The sequence below is a fragment of the Herpailurus yagouaroundi genome, unplaced genomic scaffold (assembly GCF_014898765.1).
Source record: "Herpailurus yagouaroundi ecotype Mexico unplaced genomic scaffold, PumYag 190, whole genome shotgun sequence".
In the NCBI taxonomy this organism is placed as follows: Eukaryota; Metazoa; Chordata; class Mammalia; order Carnivora; family Felidae; genus Herpailurus; species Herpailurus yagouaroundi.
The window spans coordinates 2,521,459-2,535,727 of record NW_024412421.1 but is presented as its reverse complement, the minus strand read 5'-3'; the positions used below and the strand labels follow the sequence as shown (position 1 = coordinate 2,535,727).

The following is a 14,269-nucleotide window of genomic DNA, read 5'->3' as shown; positions in this document are numbered from 1 at the left end:
ACCAGGCTGGTATGTAGAACTGGTTGGTCCCTGAGGAGGACTGCCCAGGTCACTCACTCTCATTCTTGATGCAGGAAGTTTAAGATGGCCATCAACATGTTCAAGAGACTGGAGAACTATAGCCGCTCCCCTCTGCTCTCCCATATCCTCACTGCTCTGCAGGGCCTGAGCTCCATCCATGTCTATGGAAAAACTGAAGACTTCATCAGCAAGTGAGTCCTGTGCTGTCATCTGAGGATGATTGGGCAGTGGGGACTGTGGGAAGCAGGAAGGTGGTGAACAGAGGATCTGGAAATAGTGTTCTCTTCACATTATTTTATTCCATTTATTTCTGAGCTTCCAAGACCTCATCTATAAGATGATGCATATAGGAATAAGAAATATAAGTGATGCAGGAAATATTTGTAAGCCTTAAAGACCTGTAGATATTGCATACACATATTAATATAATTAATAGTAAGAAGTGTTGCTGGGTCAGCACTTCTTGCATTGTTCTTTTTCTTTCACTTCCAAACAGGTATCTAATTTTAATAAAATACACGAAGCAATAGCTTTCTAAATAACAGAATTTCCTTCACTATTCATAACTATAGGTTTGTATTCTAAATGCTTGTTGATACAAACAAAAACACCCTATGATGGATGTTGAGCCTTAATTGTATCATATGAACTTACCCATTTGTAAAGATCAATCACACATGATCTGCCTTGAACTATAAGAGGCTCACAGTCTGGTGGAAGACAGGAGACACATACACACATTTTTGTAATAATACAGGGTTAAAAATGACTAATAACATAGGAGAAAAGCAGATAAAAGTCCATAAGGGTTCAGGGGGAACTTTAAAAAAAGGGGGGATGCCTGGGTGGTTCAGTAGGCTAAGCTTCTGACTCTTGATCTCAACTCAGGTCATGATCTCATGGTTTGTGGGATTGAGCCCCACGTCAGTCTCTGCACTGACGGTGTGGAGCCTGCTTGGGATTCTCTCTCTCCCTCTCTCTCTCTGCCTCTCTCTCTCAAAATAAATAAATAAACTTAGAAAAAAAAAAGACTTCAAGGGGGAAAGAGGTGGCATTGAGCCATCTGAAATGGGTTTGAAGCCTGGTAAGATTTGAGTGTGGGAGACAGTGTATGTCTGGTTAATTGGAATAATGGATGAACCATGGAACCAAGTCTCTCAGTGGGACTAGAGAGCACTCAAGGACTGTGCAGGTGCTGGGATTGAGGGCATCTTCAAATGATGCATTCAGTTACCTACTGGGTGCTCAGAGCCACAGGGAAGATGGTAGTGAATAAGACAGACACAGCCCCTTCTCCAAGGTGGATAGATACTTGGAAGGGGTTGCTTCCCCTCACTCATGAGTAGATCCCGACATTTATTCACTCTTATTGTCCTGGGTAGGGAACTTCCCCTAACTGATGATCAAGGCCTAGGGAAGAGCCTGGGCTGATAAGTCAGTCAGAGCCTACTCCTAGATCTGGGGTCAGGTCAACTCCATGACCGAGAAAGGGGCAGGGAGAAGGCCCCCAAAGATAATTCAGGTTCCTTGGGTGGAGTGGGGAGCCGGATGCTGGAGGAAGCAACCAGTGTCCACTCCCAGGAAACTCTGGGTTAGACAAACACATGTTGTTTTCAGGTTGTCCTTTCTTTCTCAGGTTTAAGAGGCTGAGTGATATACAGAATAACTACATGCTGATGTTCCTGTCTTCCTCGAGATGGATAGCACTGAGGCTGGAGACCATGACCAACCTGCTGACCTTGACTGTGGCCTTGTTTGTGGCTTTTGGCATTTCCTCTGCCCCATATTCCTATAAAGCTATGGCTATTAGCCTCATCCTGCAGGTGAGGGAGGGACTCTCAGATAGTGGGGTTTTGGCTTGTGGCCTGTGGACAGACTCAGGGGTTCATGGGACTTTGATAACACCTTGGGTTTGGCCATTTGTGGCTTTATGAGTTGTGTGCTTGGCCTTCTGAATCTTCTGCTTTCCTGTTTTCCTGTCACCTCTGAATTGGGAAGTCTATATTTAAAGCTATTTAATGGAATCTTAGAGTATTGGGATTGAATGGAGCCCGCAGGCAGTCCAGTCCAACCCTTTTATTGTGCAGATGGGGACATTGAAGCCCAGAAAGGGAAATATTTGTCTGAATGTATAGAGCACTAGAAGTAGAGCCAGAATGGGGCACCTGGGTGGCTCAGGCAGTTGAACATCTGACTTTAGCTCAGTTCATGATCTCATGGTTCCTGTGTTCAAGCCTTGCGTCGGGCTCTGTGCTGACAGCTCAAAGCCTGGAGCCTGCTTCAGATTCTGTGTCTCCCTCTCTCTCTGCCCCTCCCCTGCTTGTGCTCTGTCTCTGTCTGTCTGTTTCTCTGTTTCTCTTTCTCTCTCTCAAAAATAAATAAACATTAAAAAATAAGGAAGTAGAGCCAGGGTAAGAACCAAGACCTGTTATTTGCTGTCTGGTATGTTTTCACTTTACTATCATTCGTTGAGTTAGCTATCAGGCTTCCTTCAGTTATCTAAGGAGTCATCCAGTCCCTCCCCTGAAACAGATCTTCTCAGACTTTAAAGTGCACAGGACTTGAAGCAGAACACTTTGCCCCAGCCTTGCAGGAATGTTCGGCCTGGGCACTGGTACAACTGACAGGAGGACCATGCTCTAGAGCACAGCCTTGGGTTTTCAGAGTCAGGTCCTGGGTGGTCGGAATCTAATTTTAAAAGCAGATTCTCTAGGGGATTCTGATGTAGCAGCCTGCAAAGCTCCTGGCCTGAGTTCCTCCACGTCCACTACATTGGGGCATGAGAGGGTCAAGCTGGCCAAGTTCATGTCTGCAGGGTCAGTCCAGTGGAAGGGCTAGCCACAAGGGCTGTGAGGCCAGAGGCTGGCTTTGCAGCCGCCTGGGGGAACACTGGTTACACAGTTCCAGCTCCCCGAGGGGGTGCTCATTAACTGCCTTCTCTATGGTCATGTGGCTTTCTCTCTAACTGGCTTTGGGTCTCATGTGTCCCAATGGTGAGGCATCTTTTGGGTATGCCAAGGGGCTCCATCTTGCTCCTTGTTGAGCCCCTGCAGCAGGTATATATTTGCATAAATATGCAGTCCTGTACATGCACAGCCATGCCTGTGTGTGTGGAGCCTTCTGCAGGCACCCAGGCCATGCAGGTGGCTGTGCCGTGCTCACACTTGCAGACAGCTTACCAGTGCAACAACATGGAATGTACTGGACACTTGCACTGAGCTAGCACTTTGCTAGGTGCTTGTTGCACTTTCTTGCATTGAATTCTTACTACATTCCACGAGCTATAGCAAAATGGTTAAGATTGTGTGCTTTGGAATGTGGGTTCAAGCCAGGCTCTGCCCATTATTAGCTTTGGGGAAGCCTCTTACCCTCCTTGTACCTGGGGTTCTTTATTTTGTAAAAAGGAGATAATACAAGTTCCAAAATTACAGATTTGTGAGACATGTATAAACATGAGGATTAATGCATGTTGAACACCTAGAACAGTGCTTGGCCCAGAATAAATGCTCAGTAAATGTTAGCTGTTACTGTTCCTCACTTACAGGTAGGAAGTCAGAACTTCAGAGTTCCGTAACTTGCCCTGGTTCCCACAGCTGGTGAGAGATAGGTTTGTCCCTAGTGGGTCACACTCCTCTCCTCTCTGTCTTCCTCTCTCTGACAAATACACATATGCGCATGTGCACGCACACACACACACACACACACACACACACACATGCATGTGCCAGTGCAGAGTTGCCCCCAAACCTTCCAAAACTCAGGGAGAGGTACCACACTGGTGTCAAAGGGGATCTGGAGTCACCAAGGCCAGATATCCCTCCTGGTTCCTATATGACATGGGCCAGGGGGGCAAAGCTTGGGGCAATGTTATCGTGTGCTGGCCCAGGCAAGAGGGGCGGGGTCTCATCTCTCCCAGGGTGCACTGTGCACATGAGGCACCTCTCAAAGGTCTCCCCAGCTTGTTCCATCACAGGAAACTAGTTAGGAGTTCTGCTGGAGGCCTGACTGCTTCAAAATGGCCCTGAATTTATTTTTTCTTCTCCACGTCTGCTGTCCTGTTCAAGTGTCTCATCTCTATCCTAGGTAGCAACCTCGAAGCCTCCTCTCCTCCCCTTGAAGCCCCTCCTGTCTACCTCCTACATCTCACCAGAGTGACCTTTAGTTACAGTTTTCCTGATGTCACTGTCTTGTTTAGAGCCCTGTCTCCTTATGCTAAACCTAAGCTATGGGCCGTGCCCTCAGGCCCCTCAAATCTGGCCCTGTGACCCCAGCATACATCTTTCCTCTGCCACACTGGTGCCTTGCTGACTTCTGCATGCACTCTCGATGAAATTATGTTCAAGCTTTGGGTAGCAGGAATCACACACCATGTTGCTTTGCAACCTTAAGAACTGTAAATAATTGAGATGCTCCTGGCCTCCAGCCAGCAAATGCTAGAACCAGTTCAAAATGGCCTTGGCAGTTTGGAGGCTTATTATGTGATGTATCCAGAAGGCTGGGGTAAGCTTTTCTTTGTTAATTTAGTGACCTAGCATGAATCCATGAGCATTCTATCTTTTTGCCCTGGCATCCACATCCTGGCTTCATCCTCAGGCTTGTCTATTCAAGGTCACAAAATGGCTGCTGCAGCCCCAAGCAACATATCCTCACCAAATAACCACCAAAAGTTAGAAAGGAGAGAACTTTTTTCATGTGCCCTGTTTTAAGAACAAGGAGCAGCTTCCCAGAATACTCCCATCTGACTCTTCCTCATGCTTCATTGGCCAGAATTGTAGCATGGCTCACACCTTAAACCTATCAATGACAAGAGGAATGGAGTTAACCAAGTCTCCCTGGAGCATCAGGCTGCCAGATGCCTGAGCATAATGGAGGTTGTGCTAGCAAGAAAGAAAAAAGGGACCGGCTACTAACAAGGCAACCAGCCATGTCTGATACACTGACTGGAGGAAAGGCAGTCTCCTTGGGCTCCTTTCCAACTGTCAGTGTCATTTCATTATGGCATCCACCTTCTCTGACTTCTAAAGGGCTTTCCTTCCCCTTCCCATACTCTTTGTTCCAGTCATAGCCGAATGGCATGCAAGGCCTTGAATATATCCTGCTACTTACTATTTTCAGGACTTTGTCCCCTCTCTATGGAGTGCCCTTCTCCACCCATTTTTAACCTGCTAAATCCCACCTCTCCTTAAAATGAAACTCCTGTGCCAACTGCTGCAGGAAGACTTCCCTGTGGCCCTTGTCTGGGGGGACCTTGTCTGGGGGGGTCCTTAATGGCTCCCCATAGTGCCTCCCAGGGTGAAGTACATCCGCTTGTGCTGGCATTCTCTGTTGACCCATCTGTCTCCCCACCTGACTGGGAGCTCCTTGAGGGCAGGGCCTGGGTCTGTTGCAGTTTGGGGCACAGATCCTGGCTTGGCACATGGCATAGAGCCCTCAGGGAGTGTGCTGAATGAATTCATAGTGAACTTATTGTCCAGCACTTTCTTCATGGCCTGTTTGCCCACATCTTGGACCAGGGGGATGGGGAGTATGAAGATTGGGTTCCCCATCTCAGCTCTACCTCCAGGTTCCAGGTGATTCTGTGTATGTTATTTCCCCTTTTGGGCCTCAGTTGTCCTCATCTCTGGTGCCTCCAATTCCTGAGCATCCCTGAGACTCCTTAAAGGCAAGGCCAGAAACAAGGACTTGGGTGTAGGCAGATTATTTGAGATGTGCTCCTAAGAAACATGACTGAGGGAGCAGGAGAGAGAGAGGCAGGGAAGGAGAAACTCTGTTATGGGCAAGTGTCATTGAGATTGCTGTTTCTGGGTCACCACCTCTCAACTCTACTGGCACCTTCTGAGAAGCAAATAGGATACTCCCTGGATTGTCCCCCAGAGACTGAGGGACAGGAGCCTTCATTTACTGGCTCCTTTCCCCATTAGTTGAGGGTTTGCCCACAGCACTTTCACTCCCCTGTGTTTTGGGGCTGCAACTGTACATGGACAGAAGGGGCTCCTGTGGTGTGAGTGAAGGTTTTGAGCAGAAAGCAGAAATACACACAAAGGGTACTTGAGGTGGGATAGTGTCAGTGGTGTCTTGCCCAGAACTGCACGCCATCACGCAGCTAACCTCAGAAGTGGGCTTGGGGGGCACCAAAGGTATCTGCTCCACTCTTGTAAGGAAATTGTCTTTGTTTGAGAAGTCATTCAGGAGGGGTGGTGATGAGTGTTTTTTCGGGGCATTGAAATCCTAAGCACACCCCTGTCAGTTTCTTGACCTGATGCTTCTCCTTCACTCCAGCTGGCATCCAACTTCCAGGCCACTGCCCGGGTTGGTTCAGAGACAGAGGCGTACTTCACTTCCGCAGAGAGGATGCTGCAGTACATGAAGGTGGGATGCAGGTCTGGGTTCGGTGTGGGGAGCTCAGGAAGTTTTCACACCCATGTCTGGGGCTCAGCTTCCGTGGCCTCTGCAAGCTCCAGCACCCCAGGGGTCCTGAGACTTTTTCAAGAGGCAATTGCAGCCCCTCCCCATCTTCCCTGGACCTGTGGATGTTATTTCTTAGAAACCCTTCCATACTCTATGGCCCATTTTCATCACATCCCCCACAGCTTTCCTGGATGTAGAGAGAATAATCTGCCCTTTTTAGAAATGAGAGTTTTGCCCAAGTATAAAAACAATAATAATGTCAATAATAATTGGTATTATTATTATTATTATTATTGCTTCTATTTGTGTTAGAGTAGTTAAGAACACAGGTTTTAGAGCCAGATCACTTGGGTTCAAGTCCAAGCTTTGCCACTTGAGTCAGCCGTGTAAACTGGGGACAGTTCACTGTATCTACTTCATTGGGTTATTACAAAGATTAAATAACACAATATGTAAAGCACTTAATACAGTGCCTGGCTCACAGTAAAGGCTCAATATTTTTATATATAGATTATCTCATGGAACCACAAAACACTTTTATAGGGTTGATTGAATTATCATCCCCCTGGAAGAGGAAACTGAGGCTTGGCCAGGCTCAGCATCTTGCTTAAGATTGCACAGCCGGGGACTGGCAGAGCCTTTAAAACCAGTTCTCCAGCCCCTGTTAATAGGAGCAGAATTTGTGAATCATAGAACTTTGATTTAACATGAAGGGATGCTATTGTACATAAGCACCTGTGGTGAAGGGCTGTGACTTGTGGATTGTGCTTCTTTTCCATCATTCAGGCCTCAGGACATACCCAGCTGTGCTTGATTCAGTTATGAGCTTGAAGTCAGGCAGTCCTGGTCTGAGTTCATAAGCTCTATGATCTTAGATAAGTCATTTAACCCATTTGAGTCTCTATTTCCTTGTGTGTGAAATGCATTTAAAATTACCTACCTCATTGAGAAGGATAGAGGGAGCATAAGTCTGCACAAGGCCGCTGAGCTATAAAACATGCCCCAAAGGGGTCAGTTAGCTCTGCTGCCTTTATTGTCACTGTTCTAGATTCTATTTCTTTAGAGCCTCACATAATAAATTAGAATAAGTTCTCTATGTTAATAACAGGGGGGCTAGCCAAATGGTCTCTCACTTTTTGGGGTTAAAATTATGTGCATGTCAGGTAAGTGGAGCAGGATGTTCCTCTTGGGGTGCTCCTGCGATTACACAGCTAGTGGCTTGAGCCCAGTGTGAGACAGGCTGGGGTGGGTTACACACCCAACAGCTGGAAGCCAGTGGGTCAGCAGGAGATAGGCAGAGATTAATGATAACTATTTATTTCTTTTTCTTTCTTCAAAAATGAGATGTGTGTCCCTGAGGCTCCTTTGCACATAGAAGGCACGAGCTGTCCCCCTGGGTGGCCACAGCATGGAGAAATCACATTCCAGGATTATCAGATGAAATACAGAGACAACACACCCATTATCCTCAATGGCATCAACCTGACAATTCATGGCCAAGAAGTGGTGGGCATCGTGGGAAGGACAGGCTCTGGTGAGTGGCATGTCCTGGGGCACCCCCTGTCCTCAACTTTGACCTGTGGGTGTTGGACCTATTTCCAGGCATGTGTTTACTCAGTGACCCCACAGATGTTTATTGGGCCCTCACTTTATACCATGCACTAGTAAACAGAACCCAAGGTCCTGCTATCATGGAAAAAGTCCTGCTTTTCCACTGGAAAAGATAGGTGTTAAGTCATCAAATTAGGAAATAAATAAGGTAATTACAGATAGTGATGAATGTCATGGAGGAAGTAAAAGGGTGCCATTAACAGAGTAATGGGGCTGAGCTCTGGTGAGCTACAGTGGCCTGGGCTCTGAGGCCAGCATTTTAGCTGAGCCAGGAAGGATGGATATAGGGTGCAGGGGAGGAGTGTTTCAAGCAAAGGGCATTACAGGGCTCTGTTAGGGCGAAGAGCAGGTCCAGGAGTGAAGTCCGGGTCCTGCTTCTCCTTCCTTCTTACCATTCCTAGACCTCTCTTATCAGCCTCCTTCTTTGTCCTCTCCGTTATGACTTCTTTCCCTCCCTTCCTCTCTTATTACTTTTGGGAGGTCTGGTCTAAGTGTAGCTCCCTCCTTTTTTACATTGTTCAAAGACGCTCCTCAGACTTGATTCTTGCCCCACTCTTGTGTGCCTAGGAGCTGCCTCCTCCAGGTAGACCTCTAGGAAGACAAGAACCTTCATGGGTCTCCACTTCCTCAGGCCCCCTGCAGGCCTTGCACTCCTGCTAGGTGAAGAGCTTCTACCTGTGTTCTTTGGTGTGTCCTTCCCTTTCTACTTCTTGCCTGCAATTGGCCTGAGAGGGCTGCAGTCTGACGTAGAGAAGCTACTATGGGTCTAGGATGTGATGAAGAAAGGTGAGGAGGGCAGAATGTTGAACTGGAGAGCACTGTTCTCTCTCAAGGAAGCAGCCGCACTTAGCTCCTGCTGCTGGTTATGTGGGAGGATGTGGGACTAGTGTTGCCAGTTCTAGGATTCAAGAAGAGCATGCTATTTGAAATTTTGTACATAGGAAAAAAAAAAGAAATTTTGTACATAGGATCTTTGGATTTTTTAAATGCTGGCAAAAATTTAGAAAATAACAGTAGCACTGTGTGTGTGAAACAGAATATATGAATGGCTGGATATACCCAGGGGCTCCAGTTGTGCCCTCTGATCTAGGCTGTAAGAAATCTGCTCATGGTTTGGGGCACTAGTTGGAGCAGAGACTCCACTCCTCTTCTGCTCTCTCAGGGCTCAGGATGACAAAGGATGGGCCATGGAGGGAAGCAGGTCAGGTGTGAACTCCAGGTGTGGCCTGTGCTGCTTCTAGTGCAAATCAGGAAACTGCCTTTAGTGCCCCTGCATATTTCTTGCCCAACAGGGAAGTCCTCCTTGGGAGTGGCTCTCTTCCGCCTGGTGGAGCCTGCAGCAGGCCGGATTCTCATAGATGGTGTGGACATCAGCAGTATTGCCCTGGAGGACCTGCGGTCCAGGTTCTCAGTTGTCCCTCAAGATCCTGTGCTGCTTTCAGGAACCATCAGGTAAAGCAGAGGATGGGGTCCTGGGAGGGGTGGCAGGACCAGGATGCCAGGGCTGGGCTGTCTTTGGTTAGCTGGTGCCCAGTGCTCCAGTTTTGGGGCCTCTGATCTCTTGGCAAGCTGGGCCACTCACTGGGACTCACTGAAATGTTCCTGAAGATTGAATGAAGCCCTGATATACACAAGAGCACTTTGTAAACTATAATGTGGTAAACAAAAGAAAGGCATAATTTTTAGTTTTTTAAAAATTGATGGGATTGGTCAGATTTTAGTTCACCATTAAGCATTTGCATTATGGCTACCACTTTATTCTTTTATGTCTAGATGTGGTTTATTCTCTTCTCTCCTCCCACTGGATAAAGCTGAAGGAGGCATTTAGGCTAGATGTTAGGGAACATTTCTTCACAGGATGCACATTCCAGGCAGAGGAGAAGTGAACAAGAATCCAGGCAGTTCAGTCAGCAAAGCAGATGGAACTGGATCTTTCAGCCTCTTCACCTTTCTATTTCCTCAGATGTCAACTCTGGGACTAAACTTTATCCAGATTCATACTCCTACTTAACAGTGCACATTAAAGCTATGTTGGAACATTAAGGCATGGAGATTGAGGAAGTCTAATGCATTAAAAATGAAGCTAGATTCCTCATGTTTTAGGGATGTTTAAGGGGCATTATCAGAGGCAAGAGGATAAACTGACCCCTAGAGCTCCATTCAATCATTTATTCACTCATTATTACTTCCTCCCTTTCTTCCCCTCCTTGCTTTCTTCCTCCCTTCTGCCTCCTTCCTTCTCTCCCTCCCTTTCATTTCTTCCTTCTATCCCTCCCTCCCCTTCCTGCCTCTGTCCCTTTCCTTCCTTCCTTCCTTCCTTCCTTCCTTCCTTCCTTCCTTCCTTCCCTCCTTCCTTCCTCCCTCCCATTCCTTTCTTTCTTCCCTCTCCTTCCTTTCCTCCCTCCCTTTCCTGCTTCCTTCCTTCCATCTTTCCTCTCTCCCTCTCTCCCCCCTCCCTTCTTTCATTCATTTAATTTACCTTTTCTGAGGCTTTCCTAGGTCCAGACATTGTACTAAGGCCTGAGGACACTTGGATGAATGATCACTGCCTGTACTCCTCCTGAGGAGTTCAGAATGTAGTCATGGGGTGGGTGGGTGGGTATAGAGACATAAGAACCAACAGATTATAATACAAGGGGATATTTACCAGATCAGAGATATGAACAAAATGTGAAAGGAGCCCAGAAGTAGGTCAAATAGCCCTACTTGGGTGAATCCAGAAAGGCTCCATAGAGGAAAGGATATTTGAGCAGAGCCTTGAAGGATAAGTAGGAGCTTGTCTGGAAGAAAAAGGGGAGAAAGACTTTTTAGGAAGAGTGCATAGTATGTGCACAAACAGGGGACTTTAAAATGGTGGTGTTAGGGGAATGAGATAATATTTAGTGATAGATCTCTGTGTTAAGCTAGAACCTGGACAAATCTATTGTGCCTTGGTATAGGTGTAATAAAAATATGAATTAACATTTTTTGAGCATTTATATGTGCTAGCCCATGCTTTAATGTTCTGTCTCATTTAACTGTCACCCCAACCCTATGAGGTAGGCACTACTGTTACCTTACTTTATAGGGGAAGACACTGAACTTAGACAGGAAAAGTGACTTGTTTCAGGAGACACACAAGTAAATGGTAAAGATGAGGTATAACTCCAGGTAGTCTCATGCCTTAGCCAGTGATATTCCCCCCTTGCAGCAGGGAGAAGTGTGAACTAGAATAGAGGAGACCTGGGTTCTCTATCCATTACAGTTTCATCTATCTCTGAGTGTCTCTGATTCTAGCCTATCTCTCAGACTGACTTGTGGTGTGACCTTGAACAAGCATTTAACACTGATAAGCCATAATTTCCCCATCAACCAAAGGGGTATACCCATCCCTTGAGGGGAAAGGGTGTCACTGAGTCTGTCTATGAAAATGTTTTGGAGACTATCAAATATCATGCAGATAAGACATTTTACCTCCTGCTTTAATACAATCTAGCCCTACACACAAAATGTGTGTGTCTGCCAAAACTGGGGACAGATAAAGCAGAGATTAAGAATAGGTTTTAATCAGAGGTGCCTGGCTGGCTCAGTTGGTTAAGCATGTGACTTCAGCTCATGTCATGATCTCACAGTTTGAGAGTTTATGAGGTTGAGCCCTGCATCAGGCTGACAGTTCAGAGCCTGGAGCCTGCTTCAGATTCTCTCTCTGTCTCTCTCTCTCTCTCCCTCTCTCTGCCCCTCACCTACTCGTGCTCTCTCTCTCTCTCAAAAATAAATAAAACATTAAAAAATATTTTGGAGAAAAAGAATAGGTTTTAGTCAGGACTGAGTGGTTGCATAACGCAGGAGAATTAATAATGTTGCCTATGCCAAATGAAAGTGAAAACTTTAATGGGTGTAAAGTCCAGGTAGATCCCAACCTGATGTTGCTTGGATGATCGATTAGGATTTTTTTCACTGCAAAAGACAGAAAAATCAACCCCACCACAGTGAGATACCACTTCATTCCTACTGGGATGGCTATAATGAAAAAAGAAAAAGGAACATAATGAGTGTTGGCAAGGATGTTGAGAAACTGGAACTCACGTTCACTGCTGGTGGGAATATAAAATGGTACAGCCTCTGTGGAAAACAATTTGGCATTTCCTCAAAAGTTAAAAATAAAATTACCATATGATCCAGCAATTCTTCTTCTAGGTAGATACTTAAAAGAGGTAAAAGTGAGACTTGAGCAAATATTTGTATATCAGTGTTATATAGACTGTTCAATGGTTGCATGTGGTTATGGAACACTTCTCTTCTTATACGGCAGATTCAACCTAGACCCCTTTGACCGCTACACAGATGAGCAGATATGGGATGTCTTGGAGAGGACATTCCTGAGCATGACAGTAAGTAGCTCCAAGACCCAATTTTTAGTTTTAGCCTGCCTCTTCAACAGCGGTGCCTGTTGGTCCTTTGGGGCTCATCTCGCATGATATTCCAGATGCTGCCATTTTGGGGCATAGATAAAACAATCTCATGGAGATGAGATGATTTTGGATTCCTAAATAAAGTCTGATGGCACTCAGACACTAACAGTGAACCAGGCATGTTCTAGGCTCAGGGGACACAGCAAAGGCAAGGTAGGTAAAGTGTTTGCCCTCCTGGTGCTTACATTCAATGGGAGATAAACACAACAAATAAATGGACACATGAGATACTTTCAGGTAGTAACAACAGTTACTTCAGTCAGGGAGCAGCTTTTTTATGTGGAATGGCCAAGCTAGGCCCCTTTAAAGATGGGGCATTTGACCTGAGATCAAATGTTGAGGGGGCAGTAGGGTACAGATCTTCAAGAGAACATTCCAGCACAGGAGCTAGCATATACAAAGACCCTGAGATGGGAGTGAGAGAGGCACAGATAAGGAAGAGAAATATCAGCGATTGGAGTATAGAGAGATGAGGAGTGTTACAAAGTGTGATAGGGGAGGTCTGATGGGGTCAAGTTAGGTCTCACCCCACAATGGCCTGCATGCCCACATGCCTATGTAGTCTATATCTCATTTTCCCTGATATTACAGATCTCAAAGTTACCCCAAGGACTGCAAGCAGAAGTTGTGGAAAGTGGCAGAAACTTCTCTGTGGGGGAGAGGCAGCTGCTCTGCATTGCAAGAGCACTCCTTCGCAACTCCAAGGTGAGACCACAGATGGCGCCCAGTTTGGGTAACCACACTGGCTATTTCTCCCTCCATCTCCACGGGACAGTGGGTGCTATGCTATACATTTTCCCACAAATACACAACAGGCTTCCTCATGTCACCGATTGCTAATCTTCCCATATCTTGAGTGTGGGGGGCACTCACGCTGGGCTCTCTCAAAACTCTGATACCCTGCAGCTAAGCTGAATGATCCACCACTGGAACTAAATCATGATGCATTTCCCTTAAAAAATTTAAAGTTGAGAAGCTTATTAATTTAACAGTTTTCTATCATATATTCTTTTTAAAACTTGGGTATAAGACATTCCCTTGTCTTTTTTTTTTTTTTTTTTTTTTGAGAGAGAGAGAGAAGGCACAAGTAAGCAAGGGGCAGAGAGAGAGAGAGAGAGAGAGAGAGAGAGAGAGAGAGAGAGAAGTGGGGCCCACACTCACCTAAAGTGGGGCTTGAGCTCACTTGATGCAGACTTGAACTCATAACTGTGAGATCATGACCTGAGCCAAAGATGCTTAACCAACAGAGCCACCCAGACGCCCTCCCTTGTCTTTGTTAGAGCTGGAAATCAGATGATAGCTGTTCCAGAGCTAATTAATTAATTAAAGTTTCAGATGTAGAATTTAGTGATTCGTCACTTACATACAACACCCAGTTCTCACCACAAGTGACAAGTGCCCTCCTTAATACCCATCACCCATTTAACCCATCCTCTTACCAACCTCCCCTCTAGCAACCCTCAAGTTTGCTCTCTATAGTTCAGATTCTATTTTATGGTTTGCCTCTCTTTATTTTTTTCTCCCTATGTTCACCTGTTTTGTTTCTTAAATTCTACATATGCATGAAATTATATGGTATTTGTCTTTTTCTGATTGATTTATTTCACTTAGCATAATACTCTGTAGCTCCATCCATATCACTATAAATGCAAGATTTCATTCTTTTTGATGACTAATATTTATGTAAATATAAATATATATAAATATATAATATAAATAAATATAAATACATATATGTGTGTGTGTGTGTGTGTATATATATATATATATATATATAT

At 45.6% G+C, this 14,269-nt stretch overlaps 1 protein-coding gene across 5 annotated transcripts in view; it reads left to right on the top strand.

Annotated features, from left to right (window-relative positions):
- ABCC11 (ATP binding cassette subfamily C member 11) overlaps positions 1-14,269 on the top strand; it is a 74,528-nt gene that overhangs the window by 52,832 nt on the left and 7,427 nt on the right. For 4 of the 5 annotated variants that reach the window (XM_040497947.1, XM_040497948.1, XM_040497946.1 and 1 more), the window contains 7 exons: positions 75-212; positions 1,658-1,844; positions 6,301-6,390; positions 7,774-7,963; positions 9,333-9,492; positions 12,332-12,410; positions 13,083-13,196. In XM_040497947.1, coding sequence (XP_040353881.1) covers positions 75-212; positions 1,658-1,844; positions 6,301-6,390; positions 7,774-7,963; positions 9,333-9,492; positions 12,332-12,410; positions 13,083-13,196 — 958 coding nt within the window. The remainder of the gene's footprint in view (positions 1-74; positions 213-1,657; positions 1,845-6,300; positions 6,391-7,773; positions 7,964-9,332; positions 9,493-12,331; positions 12,411-13,082; positions 13,197-14,269) is intronic. The other variant, XM_040497945.1, reaches the window with a different exon arrangement.